This window comes from Rhinoderma darwinii, chromosome 2, assembly GCF_050947455.1.
Source record: "Rhinoderma darwinii isolate aRhiDar2 chromosome 2, aRhiDar2.hap1, whole genome shotgun sequence".
NCBI classification, from domain to species: domain Eukaryota; kingdom Metazoa; phylum Chordata; class Amphibia; order Anura; family Rhinodermatidae; genus Rhinoderma; species Rhinoderma darwinii.
The window spans coordinates 97,801,877-97,816,479 of NC_134688.1; the positions used below are offsets into that span (position 1 = coordinate 97,801,877).

The 14,603-nt window shown below is 42.1% G+C and overlaps 1 protein-coding gene across 1 annotated transcript in view; it reads right to left on the minus strand.

Moving 5' to 3' along the window:
• The window catches only part of EEF1AKMT3 (EEF1A lysine methyltransferase 3), a 29,266-nt gene extending 15,048 nt beyond the window's left edge, over positions 1-14,218 (minus strand). The window contains exons 1-2 of the mRNA XM_075851955.1: positions 13,680-14,218; positions 1,241-1,352 (exon numbers count right to left, since the gene is read on the minus strand). Coding sequence (XP_075708070.1) covers positions 1,241-1,352; positions 13,680-13,850 — 283 coding nt within the window. The 5' untranslated portion in view covers positions 13,851-14,218. The remainder of the gene's footprint in view (positions 1-1,240; positions 1,353-13,679) is intronic.
• Between the last annotated feature and the right edge of the window lie 385 nt (positions 14,219-14,603).

The following is a 14,603-nucleotide window of genomic DNA, read 5'->3' on the forward strand; positions in this document are numbered from 1 at the left end:
GACATTTATTACCTATACTGTGGATAGGTGATGAATTATCATGAGAAAACGCCTTTAATAAAAACAGAGTTTTTTTAATGAAAAATAATCGTGTTTATATTTTGTTTTGTATAGAAAACTTGAGGACAGCATCAATATGGCAAAAAATATTTGTGTTTATTAACACATCCCAAGTATATAAAAAAACGGCTACGTTTCGGCTCCACAGGAGCTCTCCTCTTGCTTGAGAAAGGCTCCTGTTTGAGTCGAACCGTAGCCGTTTTTTGTTATACTTGGGATGTGTTAATAAACAACTATTTTTTGCCATATTGATGCTGTCCTCAAGTTTCGTATACGAGTCATTTGTCTGGATGGGATTTCTAGACATGGAATTTGTATCACCTTCTCAAAATTGAAGTGGAAAGAATCTAATCAAGTGAGCGCTGTGGAATATTTATATTTTGTTTTGTGTGTGCTTTTTTTTTACTTTTCAGGGTTGTTTTTTTAATTATAATACATTGGAATACCTATGTATTCCACAATCGCTTTGCTCCAGCGATGGCAGCACTAAATGTATGGTGCTAGGAACCAAGTACTGGCTCCCAGAACCGCAGGGCTTTTAGGTGCAGTTTTTGATGCTTTTTTTTTTTTTTTTTACCGAAAGCCAGGAGTGGATTTAAAAAAAAGAGCAAAACCATAAAAGGAAAAACTAGTACTGCTCCTCTTTCTTTGTATACAACCCTGACATTGCCTAACAACAATTAGGAGAAAAAGATTAAAACTGGCATGTCAAACGCTAGTCTTAAACTAATTTACGTTTGGTGCACATTTGGCTGCCGGGGTTCTAAAGAAAAGCAAATCTACGCCCAGTATGTGCAGGTGTAGACTTGCGGCATGACTTACGCGCCAGTTTCTGGGATAAATTTTGCTAAAACTATCATTCCCGCGGAGGCCTTGTCCCCTTCGGCTAAGCTCCACCCCCTTTTCTTGATATTTTAAAAAACGATCACATTTTAGCGCAACTATATGGTGCACCAAAATTTGCACTTTTTTAAGCCAGAAGGCTGGCGGAAACCTATCGATATATTCCCCCAATGCATCAAAATCTGCAACAAACAAACCTGTATTAACTTGGCTTTACCCAGGTTATTATACAAATTTTCCAATAGCGCTTATTATTTTCGTGCATATTTATATTAAATCTTGTACAATATTAAAGCAACCCAGGTGTTTATTTCTTATCAATTTATAAGTAACATACCTAGTAAAGATACCAGAATGCCTACTATACCGGTCCCGGCACCCAGCTCAATTACTTTCTTTCCTTTGAAATTCAGCTTCTGTTCTTCAAAGTAGGTGCACATACATAGAGCCTAAAAGAGAAGGAGAAATGCTGGATGTTCTCTATCCAATAGGTCTTTACACATTAAAGTATAAGGCTCTACCTTATGATTTAAAGAAACGGCCCGCGATACAGTTCTGTTCAGTCCCAACCATCAGGGCACAAACATGCTTGTTCAAAAAGACAGACGCGTTCTTGCAGAGAACATAGTGCCGTCATTAGACACCAGCTCCGCTCTTTCTTCCGAGTTGATCATATATATCAGTGCAGGTCTTGGAACATGGAAGATGTTCAACCAACTATACAGGCAAAGCTATGTTATGGCATAACCAAGTGCATCAGTTTTACCCAGAGTGATCTTTTAAAGGGGTATTTCTATCAGAGACATTTATGGCATATTCCTTGATCGCGTTTTGCATTCCAGAGAAGTCGTAATGAGGTGGTCATAAATGCAGACTTTTCTCTTCATTGTAGTTTATGGGAGTTGCGAAACGCTTGACTATTCCTGTGTTTTTATGATTGGTGAGAGTTCTTGAAGTGGAGCCCCCACCCGTGAGACCTTTACGGCATATACTGTCTATATAGGCCATAAGTGTATTGGAAGGAGCGGCACAATCTGACAATATAGCACTCGGACCAGAAAAGGTTGTGCACCACCGGTTTAAAGGGTATGTGCCCATTTAAACGTCACTGAGATATGTCAGATGGTGTTATCGGTAGAGGTCTGTGGGCAAAGACCCTCATCGATGTTCAGCTTCATATTTCATCAATCAGTATGTTTGGCCCAACGTCAGCATGTATGATACATCACCAGTGACACATCAATGCGCTGCCAAGGTAAACAAGACTTAGCTGGCTGAGAATTTAAAGTGGTATTCTTGTCTTAAGGTACTGTTACACAGACTACACGAGCCGTGTGAACGAGCGCCGATCAATGAGACAGCTTGTTGATACGGCGCTCGTTTCACAAGGCGCTAGTATGGGGGCGAGCACTCGTTACTCTTATTGCTCGCCCCCATAGAATTCTATCATGTCGGCAGCCCATCTCGCTTTTTACACAGGGAGGTGCGTTGCCGACAACGATAATAGTTTTTATGACGGCCACTAACGGACTTTATTCTGATGCAATAGCCTTTTTACGGCGCTGCATAAGGATAAATAAATAGAGCAGGGAACCGTTAAATCTCCCTGTTCTCCGCTACCAGAGGTAGCAGAGAGCAGCCCTGCTCTAAGAGGCGAGATCGATATCAATCTCGCTCGTTTAACCCCTCAGATAGCTAGCGCCGCATTGGAGTGGTTTTGGAGAAAGGGATGGAGCTCCCTCTCTCAACCCACCGGCATTCTGCGTAAGGTCGCAGGGTGTCTGTGTCTTCTATGGCAGCCGGGGGGCCTAAAAGGCCACTAGTTATGCCTGCTATGCCATGCCAGAGGCATGGCCTAGCAGATGCCAGTCTGTTTTAGAGCTTGTCCATACATAGCGGAATTGCGGACGGAAAATACGCAGCAGAATACAGTAGTAGCAAAGTGGGTGAGATTTAACAAATCTACACGCTGCTTATTAATTCCGACCCGACATTGATTTGCGGTGCGTATTTTTTGTACTGCTGCATGTTAATTCCTGCTGCGGAAAGTATACAGAATTGTTGCATTTTTCAGAGATGTCACCATGTCCCAGTATTGCGAAAAACACAGAAAAATAAGCACCATTTTCTGCAGTAAAAACCGCAGGAAACGGTGCGTTTTTTCTGCAGCGGAATGTCTCCAGAAATGTTCTACACAAATTCTGTTACGTGTGGACAGGCACTAATACACTGCAAAACAAAAGTATTGCAGTGTAATATAAAAGCGATTGGACGATCGCATAGTGAAGTCCCCTAGTGGGACTAATAAAAAAAGAAAAAGTAAAAAATAAGTTTAATTTAAAAAAATAAGTTAAAAAAAAAATGAAAAACCCACTTTTTTTCCTTTACAAAATGCTTTATTAACCTCTTCACACGCTGATCCGCAATAGTACGTCCTGCAGAGGGGTTGCTTCCCGCATCAGGACGCACAGTTGCGGAGTAGTTCCCGGCGCACACTGTCCTAACGGACAGTGTCCGGGAACCGGGAAGTCAGCTGTCCCCGACAACTGATACTCCAGCCTGGCCAGTCAGCGGACCATCGCCGCTGATTTTGGCAATTAACCCCATAAATGCGGCGACGATTGCGTTCGCCACATTTAAGGGGTTTGAAGCACATCGGTAGCCCCCACTAAGTGATTGTGGGGGCTGCCGATGCTTGTCGTGGCAATCGGAGGTCAGACAATGACCTCCGGGTTGCCATGTACGGAAGCCTCGGAGGAGCAGCCTCCAGCCGGTCCTTCGAGGCTTCCTGTCAGTGTGACTGTCACGTCACAATGACAGTTGGAATGCATTACACTACGTAAGTAGTGTAATGTATTCCAGCAGCGATCAGAGCTGCAAGTCTAAGTGTCCCCTAGTGGGACAAGTGAAAAAAGTAAAAAAAAGTAATAAAAATGTTTTAAAAAAAGTGTAAAAATAAAAGTTATAAGTTATAGAAACAAACACTGCATTTTTTTTCCTATAAGATTTTCATTATAGGAAAAAAATTAACACGTTAAAAAAAGTACACATATCTGGTATCACCGCGTTCGTAACGACCCCAACTATAAAACTGTAGTGTTATTTTTTCCCGCACGATGAACACCCCAAAAAAAAACAATAAAAAACGACACCAGAATCGCTATATTTTGGTCATCACTCTCCCAAAATAGAGAATAAAAAGTGATCAAAAAGTCGCATGTACCCAAAAATAGTACCGATAAAAATTACAACCCGTCCCGCAAAAAACAAGCCCTTACACAGCTTTTTTGACTGAAAAATAAAAAAGTTACGGCTCTCAGAATATGGTGACACAGAAAATAAATTATTTTATAAAAAAGTGATTTTATTGCGCAAACGCTGCAAAACATAAAAAAACCTATATACATATGGTATCGCCGTACTCGTATCGACCCGCAGAATAAAGTAAAATTGTCATTTATAGTGCACGGTGAACGCCGCAAAAAATAAACTAAAAAACATTGTCAGAATTGCTTGTTTTTAGTCACCCGGCTTGCAAAAAAATGTAATAAAAAGTGATCAAAAAAATTGCACGTACCCCAAAATGGTACCAATGAAAACTATAGATTGTCCCGCAACAAATAAGCCCTCACGCAGCTCCGGTGGTGAAAAATAAAGAAGTTCTGGCTCTCAGAATATGGCGATGCAAAATGTGCAGTGTTTTCTAAAAGCGGGTAACATCCGACACCATTTATCAGTGCGACACCGGCCACATATCTATGAATTATTATTTATTTACCGCATTATTATACCCTCTTATTATGCCCTGATGTACCCCGCACAGCTTACATATACCCCCACATTATAAACTGAAATACCAGCGAAACCCAGAACAGAAAAACTACCAAGCAAAATCTGCGCTCCACCTGCAAAATGGCGTCCCTCCCTTCTGAGCCCTGCAGCGTGCCCAAACAGCAGTTTGCGTCCACATATATGGCATCGCCATACCCAGGAGAACCTGTTTAACGTTTTATGAGGTATTTGTCTTTAGTGGCACAAACTGGGCACAACATATTATGCACTAAAATGGCATATCAGTGGAAAATTGCAATATTCACACCATCCACTGTCCATTAACCCCTTTGCGCACTATGACTTAATAGCACGTCACGTCACAGGGGTTGATGTATGGAGCGGGTTCCATTGCTGAGCCCGCTCCATACGCTGTGGGTGTCGGCTGTGTATTACAGCTGACACCCAGGACTAACGGACAGGAACAGCGATCGTGCGGTTACAGAAGCCTGTAAAAATAACAATAAACTGCAATACATTAGTATTGCAGCATATTGTACCCGCAGATCCAATGATCGCTGGTACAAGTCCCCTAAGGGGACTAATAAAATGTGTAGAAGAATTAAAGTTATTAATAGTGAGAAAGAAAAAAGTTTAAAAAAAAACCTTTTCCCAAAGGGGTTGCTTCCCGCATCAGGACGCACAGTTGCAGAGTAGTTCCCGGCGCACAAAGTAATGTAAAAAAATAAACAGAATTGGTATAGCTACGTCCGTAAAAGGCCGAACTATTACAATATACCATTATTTAACTCACACGGTGAACACCGTAAAAAAACTTAAATAATTTAAACCGCCAAAAATCACTGTAGTTTTCGGTTTTACCGCACGGCGAAAGCTGTAAAAACTAAAACTCCAAAAAATGGAATCCGATTTTCCCAGTACTTTTTATGGTACTTTAAATGGTGTCAATAGAAACTACAATTCCTCCCACAAGAAATAAGCCCTCACATCACTCTACTGACGGAAAAATAAAAAAGTTATGGCTCTAAGAACGTGGGGAGTGAAAAACGAAAATAAGAAAGCAAAAAATGGATCAGTCCTGAAAGGGTTAATTCATTTCTAATGAAAAAAAACGTATGACCACATGTGGGATATTTCCGTACTCGGGAGAATTTGCTTTACAAAAATTGGATGTTTATTTCTCCTTTATCCCTTGTGAAAATGAGAAAATGCAACATTTTGGTGGAAAAAAATTGTGATATTAATTTTCTCCGCCTAATTCTAATAAATTCTGCAAAAGACCCGTGGAGTCTAAATGCTCAATATACCCCTAGAAAAATTCCTTGAGGGGTGTTTCCAAAATGGGGTAACTTAGGGGGTTTCCACTGTTTTGGTCCCTCCAGGGCGTTGCAAAGGCGGCATGGCACCGAAAAACAATCCAGCAAAATCCGTGCTTCCATGGGTCCAATCACCAGTTTATTACCACATATGGGGTATTGCCGTAATCAGGAGAAAATGCTTTACAAATGTTGTGGTTCTTTTTTTCCTTTATTCCTTGTAAAAATTTAAAATGAATATGCTTTTTCAGAAAAAAATGTAGATTTTCATTTTCACTGCCTAATTCCACTAAATTCTGCAAAAAACCTGTGTGGTCAAAATGCTAACTATACCCCTAGATAAATTCCTTGACAGGTGGTTTCCAAAATGGGGTCACTTTTGGAGGGTTTCCCCTGTTTTGGTCCCTCCAGGGTGTTTAAAACGCGACATGGAACCGAAAACCAATCCAGCAAAATCCGTGCTCCATAATCCAAATGGCGCTCCTTCCCTTCTGAGCCCTGCTGTGGGTCCAATCAGCAGTTTATTACCACATATGGGATATTGCCGTAATCGGGAGACAATGCTTTACAAATGTTGGGGTGCATTTTCTTGATTATTTCTTGTAAATATTAAAAAAATTTGTTTTTTCAGAAAAAAAGTAGATTTTCATTTTTACAGACTAATTCTAATAAATTTAGAGAAAAATCTGTGTGGTCAAAATGCTAACTATACACCTAGATAAATTCCTTGAGGGGTGTAGTTTTCAAAATGGGGTAACTTTTGGGGTGTTTCCACTGTTTTGGCACCACAAGACCTCTTCAAACCTGACAAGGTGCCCAAAATATATTCTAACAAAAAAGGAGGCCCAAAATCCACTGGGTGATCCTTTGCTTCTGAGGCCGGTGTTTCAGTCTATAAACACACTAAAGCCACATGTGGGATATTTCTAAAAACTGCAGAATCTGGGCAATAAATATTGAGTTGCATTTCTCTGGTAAAACCTTATGTGTAACAAAAATTAGAAATGAATTTCGGCAAAAAAAAAATAATTTGTAAATTTCACCTCTACCTTACTTTAATTCCTGTGAAACGCCTAAAGGGTTAAAACACTTTGTGAATGCTGATTCGAATACCTTGAGGGGTGCAGTTTTCAAAATGGGGTGACTTCTGGGGATTTTCTAATATATAAGGACCTCAAAGCAACCTCAGAACTGAACTGGTCCCTGAAAAAATGGCCTTTTGAAATTTTCTTTAAATATGAGAAATTGTTGCTAAAGTTCTAAGCCTTGTAACGTCCTAGAAAAATAAAAGGACGTTAAAAAAACAATGCAAACATAAAGTAAACATATGGGAAATGTTAACTAGTAACTATTTTGTGTGGTATTACTATCTGTTTTACAAGCAGATGCGTTTAAATTTAGAAAAATGCAAATTTTTGCAAATTTTTTCTAAATTGTGGTGTTTTTCAAAAATAAATACCCAAATTATCGACAAAATTTTTTCACTAACATAAAGTACAACATGTCACGGGAAAACAATCTCAGAATCGCTTGGATAGGTAAAAGCATTCCAACGTTATCACCACATAAAGTAATACGTCACATTTTAAAAAATCGGCTGTGTCCTGAAGGCCAAAACAGGCTGGGTCCCGAAGGGGTTAAAAGCACAAAAAAAAAAAAAGTTTAAAAAGTTACACATATTTGGTATCGCTGCGTCCGTAACGACCCCAACTATACATTACATTATTTAAACCCCCATAAAACACCCCATTTTAAAAACTAGACCCCTCAAAGTATTCAAAACAGCATTTAGAAAGTTTTTTTTAACCCTTTTGGCATTTCACAGGAATTAAAGCAAAGTGGAGGTGAAATTTGCAAATTTCATTTTTCTTGCTGAATTTCACTTATATTCTATTTTTTTTCTGTAACACAGAAGGTTTTACCAGAGAAACACTACTAAATATGTATTGTCCAGATTCTGCAGTTTTTAGAAATGTCCCACATTTGGCTCTACTGCGCTCGTGGACTAAAACACAAGCCCCAGAAGCAAAGAAGGACTAGTGCATTTTGGGGCCTCTTTTTTATTAGAATATATTTTAGTCAGCATGCCAGGTTTGAAGAGGTGTTGAGATGCCAAAAAAATTAGGAATCCCCCAAAAGTGACCCCATTTTGGAAACTGCACACCTCAAGGAATTCATTTATGGTTGCTGTTACCATTTTGACCCCACAGTTTTTTCACAGCGCGTATTTGAATTGGGCTGTGAAATTTTAAAAAATGAATTGTTTTCCAATAAGATGTCATTTTTGATAAAAATTTCTTATTTTCACAAGAAATAAAATATCCCATTTTGTTGCCCAATTTGTCCTGAGTAGGACAATACCCCATTTGTCATGATAAACTGCCGTTTGGGCTCATGGGAGGGATCAGAAGGAAAGGAGCGCTATGTGTTCTTTGGAGTCCAGATTTTACTGCATTGGTTTTCGGGTGCCATGTCGCATTTGCAGAGCCCCAGAGGTATCAAAGCAATGAAAACCCACCAGAATTGACCCCATTTTGGAAACTACACCCCTCAAGGAATTCATTTATGGGTGTTGTGACCATTTAGACCCCACAGTTTTTTCACAGAATTTATTTAAATTGGGCTGTGAATTTAATTTATTTTTTCCAATAAGATGTAGTTTTGGCTCAAAATATCTTATTTTCACAAGGAATAAAATACCCCATTTTATTGCCCAATTTGTCCTGAGTGCGGCAATACCCCATCTGTGGTGCTAAACTGACGTCTGGGCCCATGGGAGGGCTCAGAAGGAAAGGACCACCATTTGGACTACTGGGGATTTTCTGGTGCTAAGTCATGTATGCGGAAGCCCCTGAGGTACCAGTACAGTTGAAACCCCTGAGAAGTGACCCCGTTTTAAAAACTACACCCCTTAAGGCATTCATCTAGAGGTGTAGTGAGCATTTTGACCCCACAGGTATTGTGTAAAAGATAATGCGCAGCAGATGGTGCAGAGTGAGATTTGCAATTTTCTATACATATATGCCATTTCAGTGTCCGATATATTGTGCCCAGGATGCACCACTGGAGACATATCTAGAATATGCAGTTCAGTTCTGGGCTCCAGTTCATAGAAAGGATGCCCTGGAGTTGGAAAAAATACAAAGAAGAGCAACGAAGCTAATAAGGGGCATGGAGAATTTAAGTTATGAGGAAAGATTGAAAGAATTAAACCTATTTAGCCTTGAAAAAAGACGACTAAGGGGGGACATGATTAACTTATATAAATATATTAATGGCACATACAAAAAATATGGTGATATCCTGTTCCTTGTAAAACCCGCTCAAAAAACAAGGGGGCACTCCCTCCGTCTGGAGAAAAAAAGGTTCAAGCTGCAGAGGCGACAAGGCTTCTTTACAGTAAGAACGGTGAATTTATGGAATAGCCTACCGCAGGAGCTGGTCACAGCAGGGACAGTAGATAGCTTTAAAAAAGGGTTAGATAATTTCCTAGAACAAAAAAATATTAGCTCCTATGTGTAGAAATTTTTCCTTCCCTTTTCCCTTCCCTTGGTTGAACTTGATGGACATGTGTCTTTTTTCAGCCGTACTAACTATGTAACTATAATACACCCGATAAACTGTAATGTGAGTTCTCCCGGGTACGGCAATATCCTACATGTGGCTGTTAACAGCTGCCTGGGCACACAGCAGGGCCCAGAGGGGAAAGATGAGGGGGATAAGCTGTGCGGAGTGCATCAGGGTAAGTAAAACTGGGGTAGATTGAAAATCAAGGGATGTATGATACATTTTAAAACACTTTCATACAGGGCCCTGTTTTTTCGGGACACGTGTCAAATCGATATATTGTATCTTACCTTATCCCCCTCATATAGCAGACTCTGCACCTCTTTTGACTTTTTCCCTTCTTGCCAGTTTGGGGAACTTCTCCTGGAAAGTGTTGCCGCCTGGGTACGACGCGTGTGGCCTCGCTTCCAGAAGTACTGGGTGCCTCCCTTTTTGGTCCCTAAAGATTAGGTTCTTGATAACCACCTCTTGAAATTCCAGGAAAGTTCCCCTCTGGCCTGTAAATCGATGTAGCACGTACACATTGTACAATGCCATCTGTATGATGTGCACAGCCGGCTTCTTATACCACACCGCATGGCGTTGTAGGGCTTCAGGACTTGATCTGACAAGTCCACCCCCCCCCCCCCATGTACCTATTGTCGTCCAGGATGTACTGGTACCTCGTACAGGTACATGGGTACTGGTGTGGCCATGTATTGTTGTCAATACAAGGACATCTCTCTTGTCTTGTACTTGACACACAATATGTTGCTGCTAGATTGTGCCCTGCTCTCACCCTTTCTGAGTGTTTGCCCAAGCAGAGTCTTAGGGAGGCCTCTCAGATTTCTTCCAGCAGAGCCGCATGCCGCAGGACTTCTGGAAGCGAGGCAGTTGAAGAGTGGGACGCTGGTATTAAAATTATCCAGGTAGAGGTGGTGACCCTGGTCCAGCAGTAGCTGCACCAAATCCCGCACAATTTTTGTATTAATTCCCAGTAAGGGGGGGGGGGGGCATTCTTCATATATCCTAAATGTAAGTATACCCTGATGCACTCTCGCACAGCTTATACATCTTCACGCCATACCTTGCCCTCTTACTCGGAAGGTACTTGCGGAATTGAAGCCTCCCTTTAAAATGTACCAAGGACTCATCAGTAGAAATACAATTCTCAGGGGTGTATGCTTGGGAAAACCGGGAACTGAAATGGTCTAATACGTGTCTCCGTTTATACAGTCAAAACTGGGGTCATCTCGGGATGGGCACTGCTTATTATCAGTATAATGTAAGAAGCAAAGTATTGCCTCATAATGCATCCTGGACACGGCCATGCGGTACATCGGGGTGTGGTATAAGAAAAAGCGTCTTTTTTTTTTCTTTAGGTTCCAGTTAATTTCTGAAGTGGCTTTGAGGGGCTTATATATTAGAAACCCCTATCAAACACCCCATTTTAGAAAGTAGGCCCCTCAAAGTATTCAAAACAGCATTTAGAAAGTTTATTAACCCTTAGGCGTTTCAAAGGAATTTAAAGCAAAGTAGAGGTGAAATTTACATATTGCATTTTTTTGTCAGAAAAACAGAAGCTTTTACCCGAGAAACCCAACTCAATACTTATTGCCCAGATTCTGCAGTTTTGAGAAATATCCCACGTGTGGCCCTAGTGCGGTAATGGACTGAAGCGCCGGCCTCCGAAGCAAAGGGCCACCTAGAGGATTATGGGGCCTCCTTTTTATTAGGCACCATGTCCGGTTTGAAGAGGTCTTGTGGTGCCAAAACAGTGGAAACCCCCCAAAAGTGACCCCATTTTGGAAACTAGACACCTTGAGGAATTCATTGTAGTTTTCTTGGGGTGCATGCGACTTTTTGATCAGTTTTTGTTCTATTTTTAAGAGGCGTGTGACTAAAAAACAGCAATTCTACTATTGTTTTTTATTCTATTTTTTTGTACAGCGTTCACCGTGCGCTATAAATGATATATTAACTTTATTCTGCGGGGCGATACGATTACGGCGATACCAGATGTTTATAGTTTTTTTTATGTCTTATGGCGTTTGCACAATAAAATACTTTTTATTAAAAATCATTCACTTTTTGTGTTACCTTATTCTAGGAGCCATAACGTTGTTTTTTTTCTCATCAAGAAAGCCGTGCGAGGACTTATTTTTTGCGTAACGAACTGTAGTTTCGATCAGGACCATTTTTAGGTACATGCGACTTTTTAATCTCTTTTTGTTCCATTTTTTGTGAGGTGAAGTGACCAAACAATTGTGATTCTGGTACGGTTTACTATTTTCCTTTACGGCGTTCACCGCGCGGGATAAATAACTAAATACTTTTGTAGTTTAGGCCGTTACGGACGCGGCGATACCAATTATGTATAGTTTGTTTATTTATTTTTATTAATAATAAAAGGACTGATAAGGGAAAAAGGGTAATTTTTACTTTTGATACTTTTATTTTCTTATTTTTACACAACTTTATTACTTTGTCCCACTAGGGGACTTGAAGGCAGGAGGCCTTGATCGCTATTCTAATACACTGCACTACATGCGTAGTGCAGTGTATTAGAGCTGTCAGCTACTCACTGACAGCAAGCATAGTGGGTCCTGACTTAGTCAGAACCCACTAGGCTCCCGTAGATGGCATAGCCGAATGCCAATATTAGGCTCCCGGTTGCCATAGCCACCATCGCCAGCCGCTATAGTGTAGCGGGCCGACGACCGTAGCTTAACCCCTAAGAAGCCGCGATCGCTATTGAACGCGGCTTCCAAGGGGTTAATCAGCCGGGACACAGCGATCGGTCCCCGATGAAGGAGATGCGGCAACTGCTGTACGAGACAGCAGCGGTCACAGCTCCAGTATATGTCGGGAAGATGACCGAAATGGCCGTTCCTCCCGCGACGTACTATTCCTGGCGCTGAGCGCGAACGATGCACTTAGCACAACGGAATACTACGTCGCTGAGCGCGAAGGGGTTAAGGCCTAAAATAGGCTGGTCACTAAGGGGCTAAAACGATGCAATCAGCTGATAAACGGGCATTTGCTCGTTCATCGACTGATCATTACCCTGTTTGCACAGGGCAATTATCGAGAAGAAGTGTTGTGAACGCACATTTGCCCGATAATTGGTCTGTGTAAAAGGGCCTTTAGTGTAGGAACACACAACGTATTCACTGCGGATACACTGCGTTATGGCAATGCCGTCCGGAAAATGGCACCACATTGTGATGCGTTTTTTTGGAGGAATTTCCGCTGCTGGCATCCTGGGTTGACGTTGCAGGCCATGTGACGCTGCAGCCTGTAATTGGCTGCAGCGGTCACATGGCCTGCAACGTCATCCAGGGAGGCCGGACTGGAGAAGCAGGGAAATCTGGGTTAGTATAACTTTATTTTTACTTTATTCTTACTTGCGATTTTTGCAGCGCATCGCTGTGATTCCGCTGCAAATATCGCAACACACACTGCTTTGTTACGAGTTTAAGCACCCCATTGAATTCAATGGGTAAACCTGCGTATCCGCAGTATCAATTGTCATGCTGCGGTTGAAGTAACCGCGCCGCAGGTCAATTTATGTGCGGATATTTACCGCAGTGTGGGGAGATGTGTTCAAATCTCCCCACACTGTTGCTACTGTAACACGCTGCAGATTTTCTGCAATTAATCCGTTGAGGAAAATCTGCAGTGTTTACGCTGTGTGTTCCTAAAATGAGATCACAAGTTGCAGATTTTCATAGCGGATTATACCCTTAACTCGGCCATATACACTTCCACCTGCAGAACCACTTTACGGGCTTTGGAGATGTTATTAGGCACTGTCTGGCTGGAAATGTTTGCATATGTTTTTGTGAACAATCTCATGCACACACCTGCTAGTGTGGCAGAAGGTGTGTACACCCTGGTATACACATGCGCACATTTACGTCAATATGATGCAGCGACAGCTGTTGAGTAACTACAAGTCGCAGCATTTCGCAGGTTACAGACCACTAGGGAGAGATAAAGGGCAGGAGCCACGTCGCTGCGCATCCAGTCAGAGGACAGCTCCATCATCACATGAGGCGTTTGCACGGTGCTGCCAGGTGGTAATTGGTCCGTACCGCCGCCGCCCCGTCCTGTACTTACCGCGTCCCACACTGGTGCTGCTACCCCGAGATTGGCGCCAAAATGCTGGGTAATGCGCAGCTCCCGGCCGCAGAACTTGTAGCAGCTCTCCTCCGTGTAAGTGTCCGAGAATAGCGAGCCTACATCCCGCGGCAGCGCGTCACTCAGGCCGCTCACCTCCTCACACTGCATGGCTGCCAGCCCGGGAAATGAACGAGAACACGTAGCAGCGCGTCATCCCGTCTACAAAACATTTGGGCTGTACTGCTCCTTCCCGAGGCCAAGCCCTGTGCTAATAGTGTCACAGGTAAGAGGTGGAGGTGCCACAAACAGCAACGTTTACCCACGAACCACGACAATTTTACCCAGTTTCTTCTGTTTTTTCTACATTGGGCCGGGTTGTTTGGATGCACTGCGTAAAAATTGTGCAGCGTATCCGACCTACAACCCCCAGCAAGGTAGTGCGGTTTTTGGGATGGAATTTCCGCTGCCAAAAGCAGCACTTGAAAAAAAAATGCGAAAACCGCCAATCTTCACCCCCTCCCTCTTCTCTGCACGTAGTCCGGCCTCCTGGGATGATGTTGCAGGCTATGTGATGCTGCAGCGGTCACATGGGATGAAATGTCATACCAGGATGCCAGACTGCGGGAAGGAGAGCGTTCTGGGTAAGTATGATTTTTATTTTTTTCCGGAGGTGCGATTTCTGCGGCGCTACGATTACGCCGCAAAAGTTGCAAATCTTGGCTTTCTGTTGCAGGTTTTGCATTCCCATTGAATTCAATGGGGTAAACTCGCAACAGAAACGCAGCATAATTTGACGTACTGTGGAATTAAATTCCGCACCGCAGGTCAATTTATTAATATTTATGCTATGTTTTTTTCCACAGCGTAGGCATGAGATTTTCTAAATGTCATACACTTTGCTGCTACTGTAAATGCGGAATT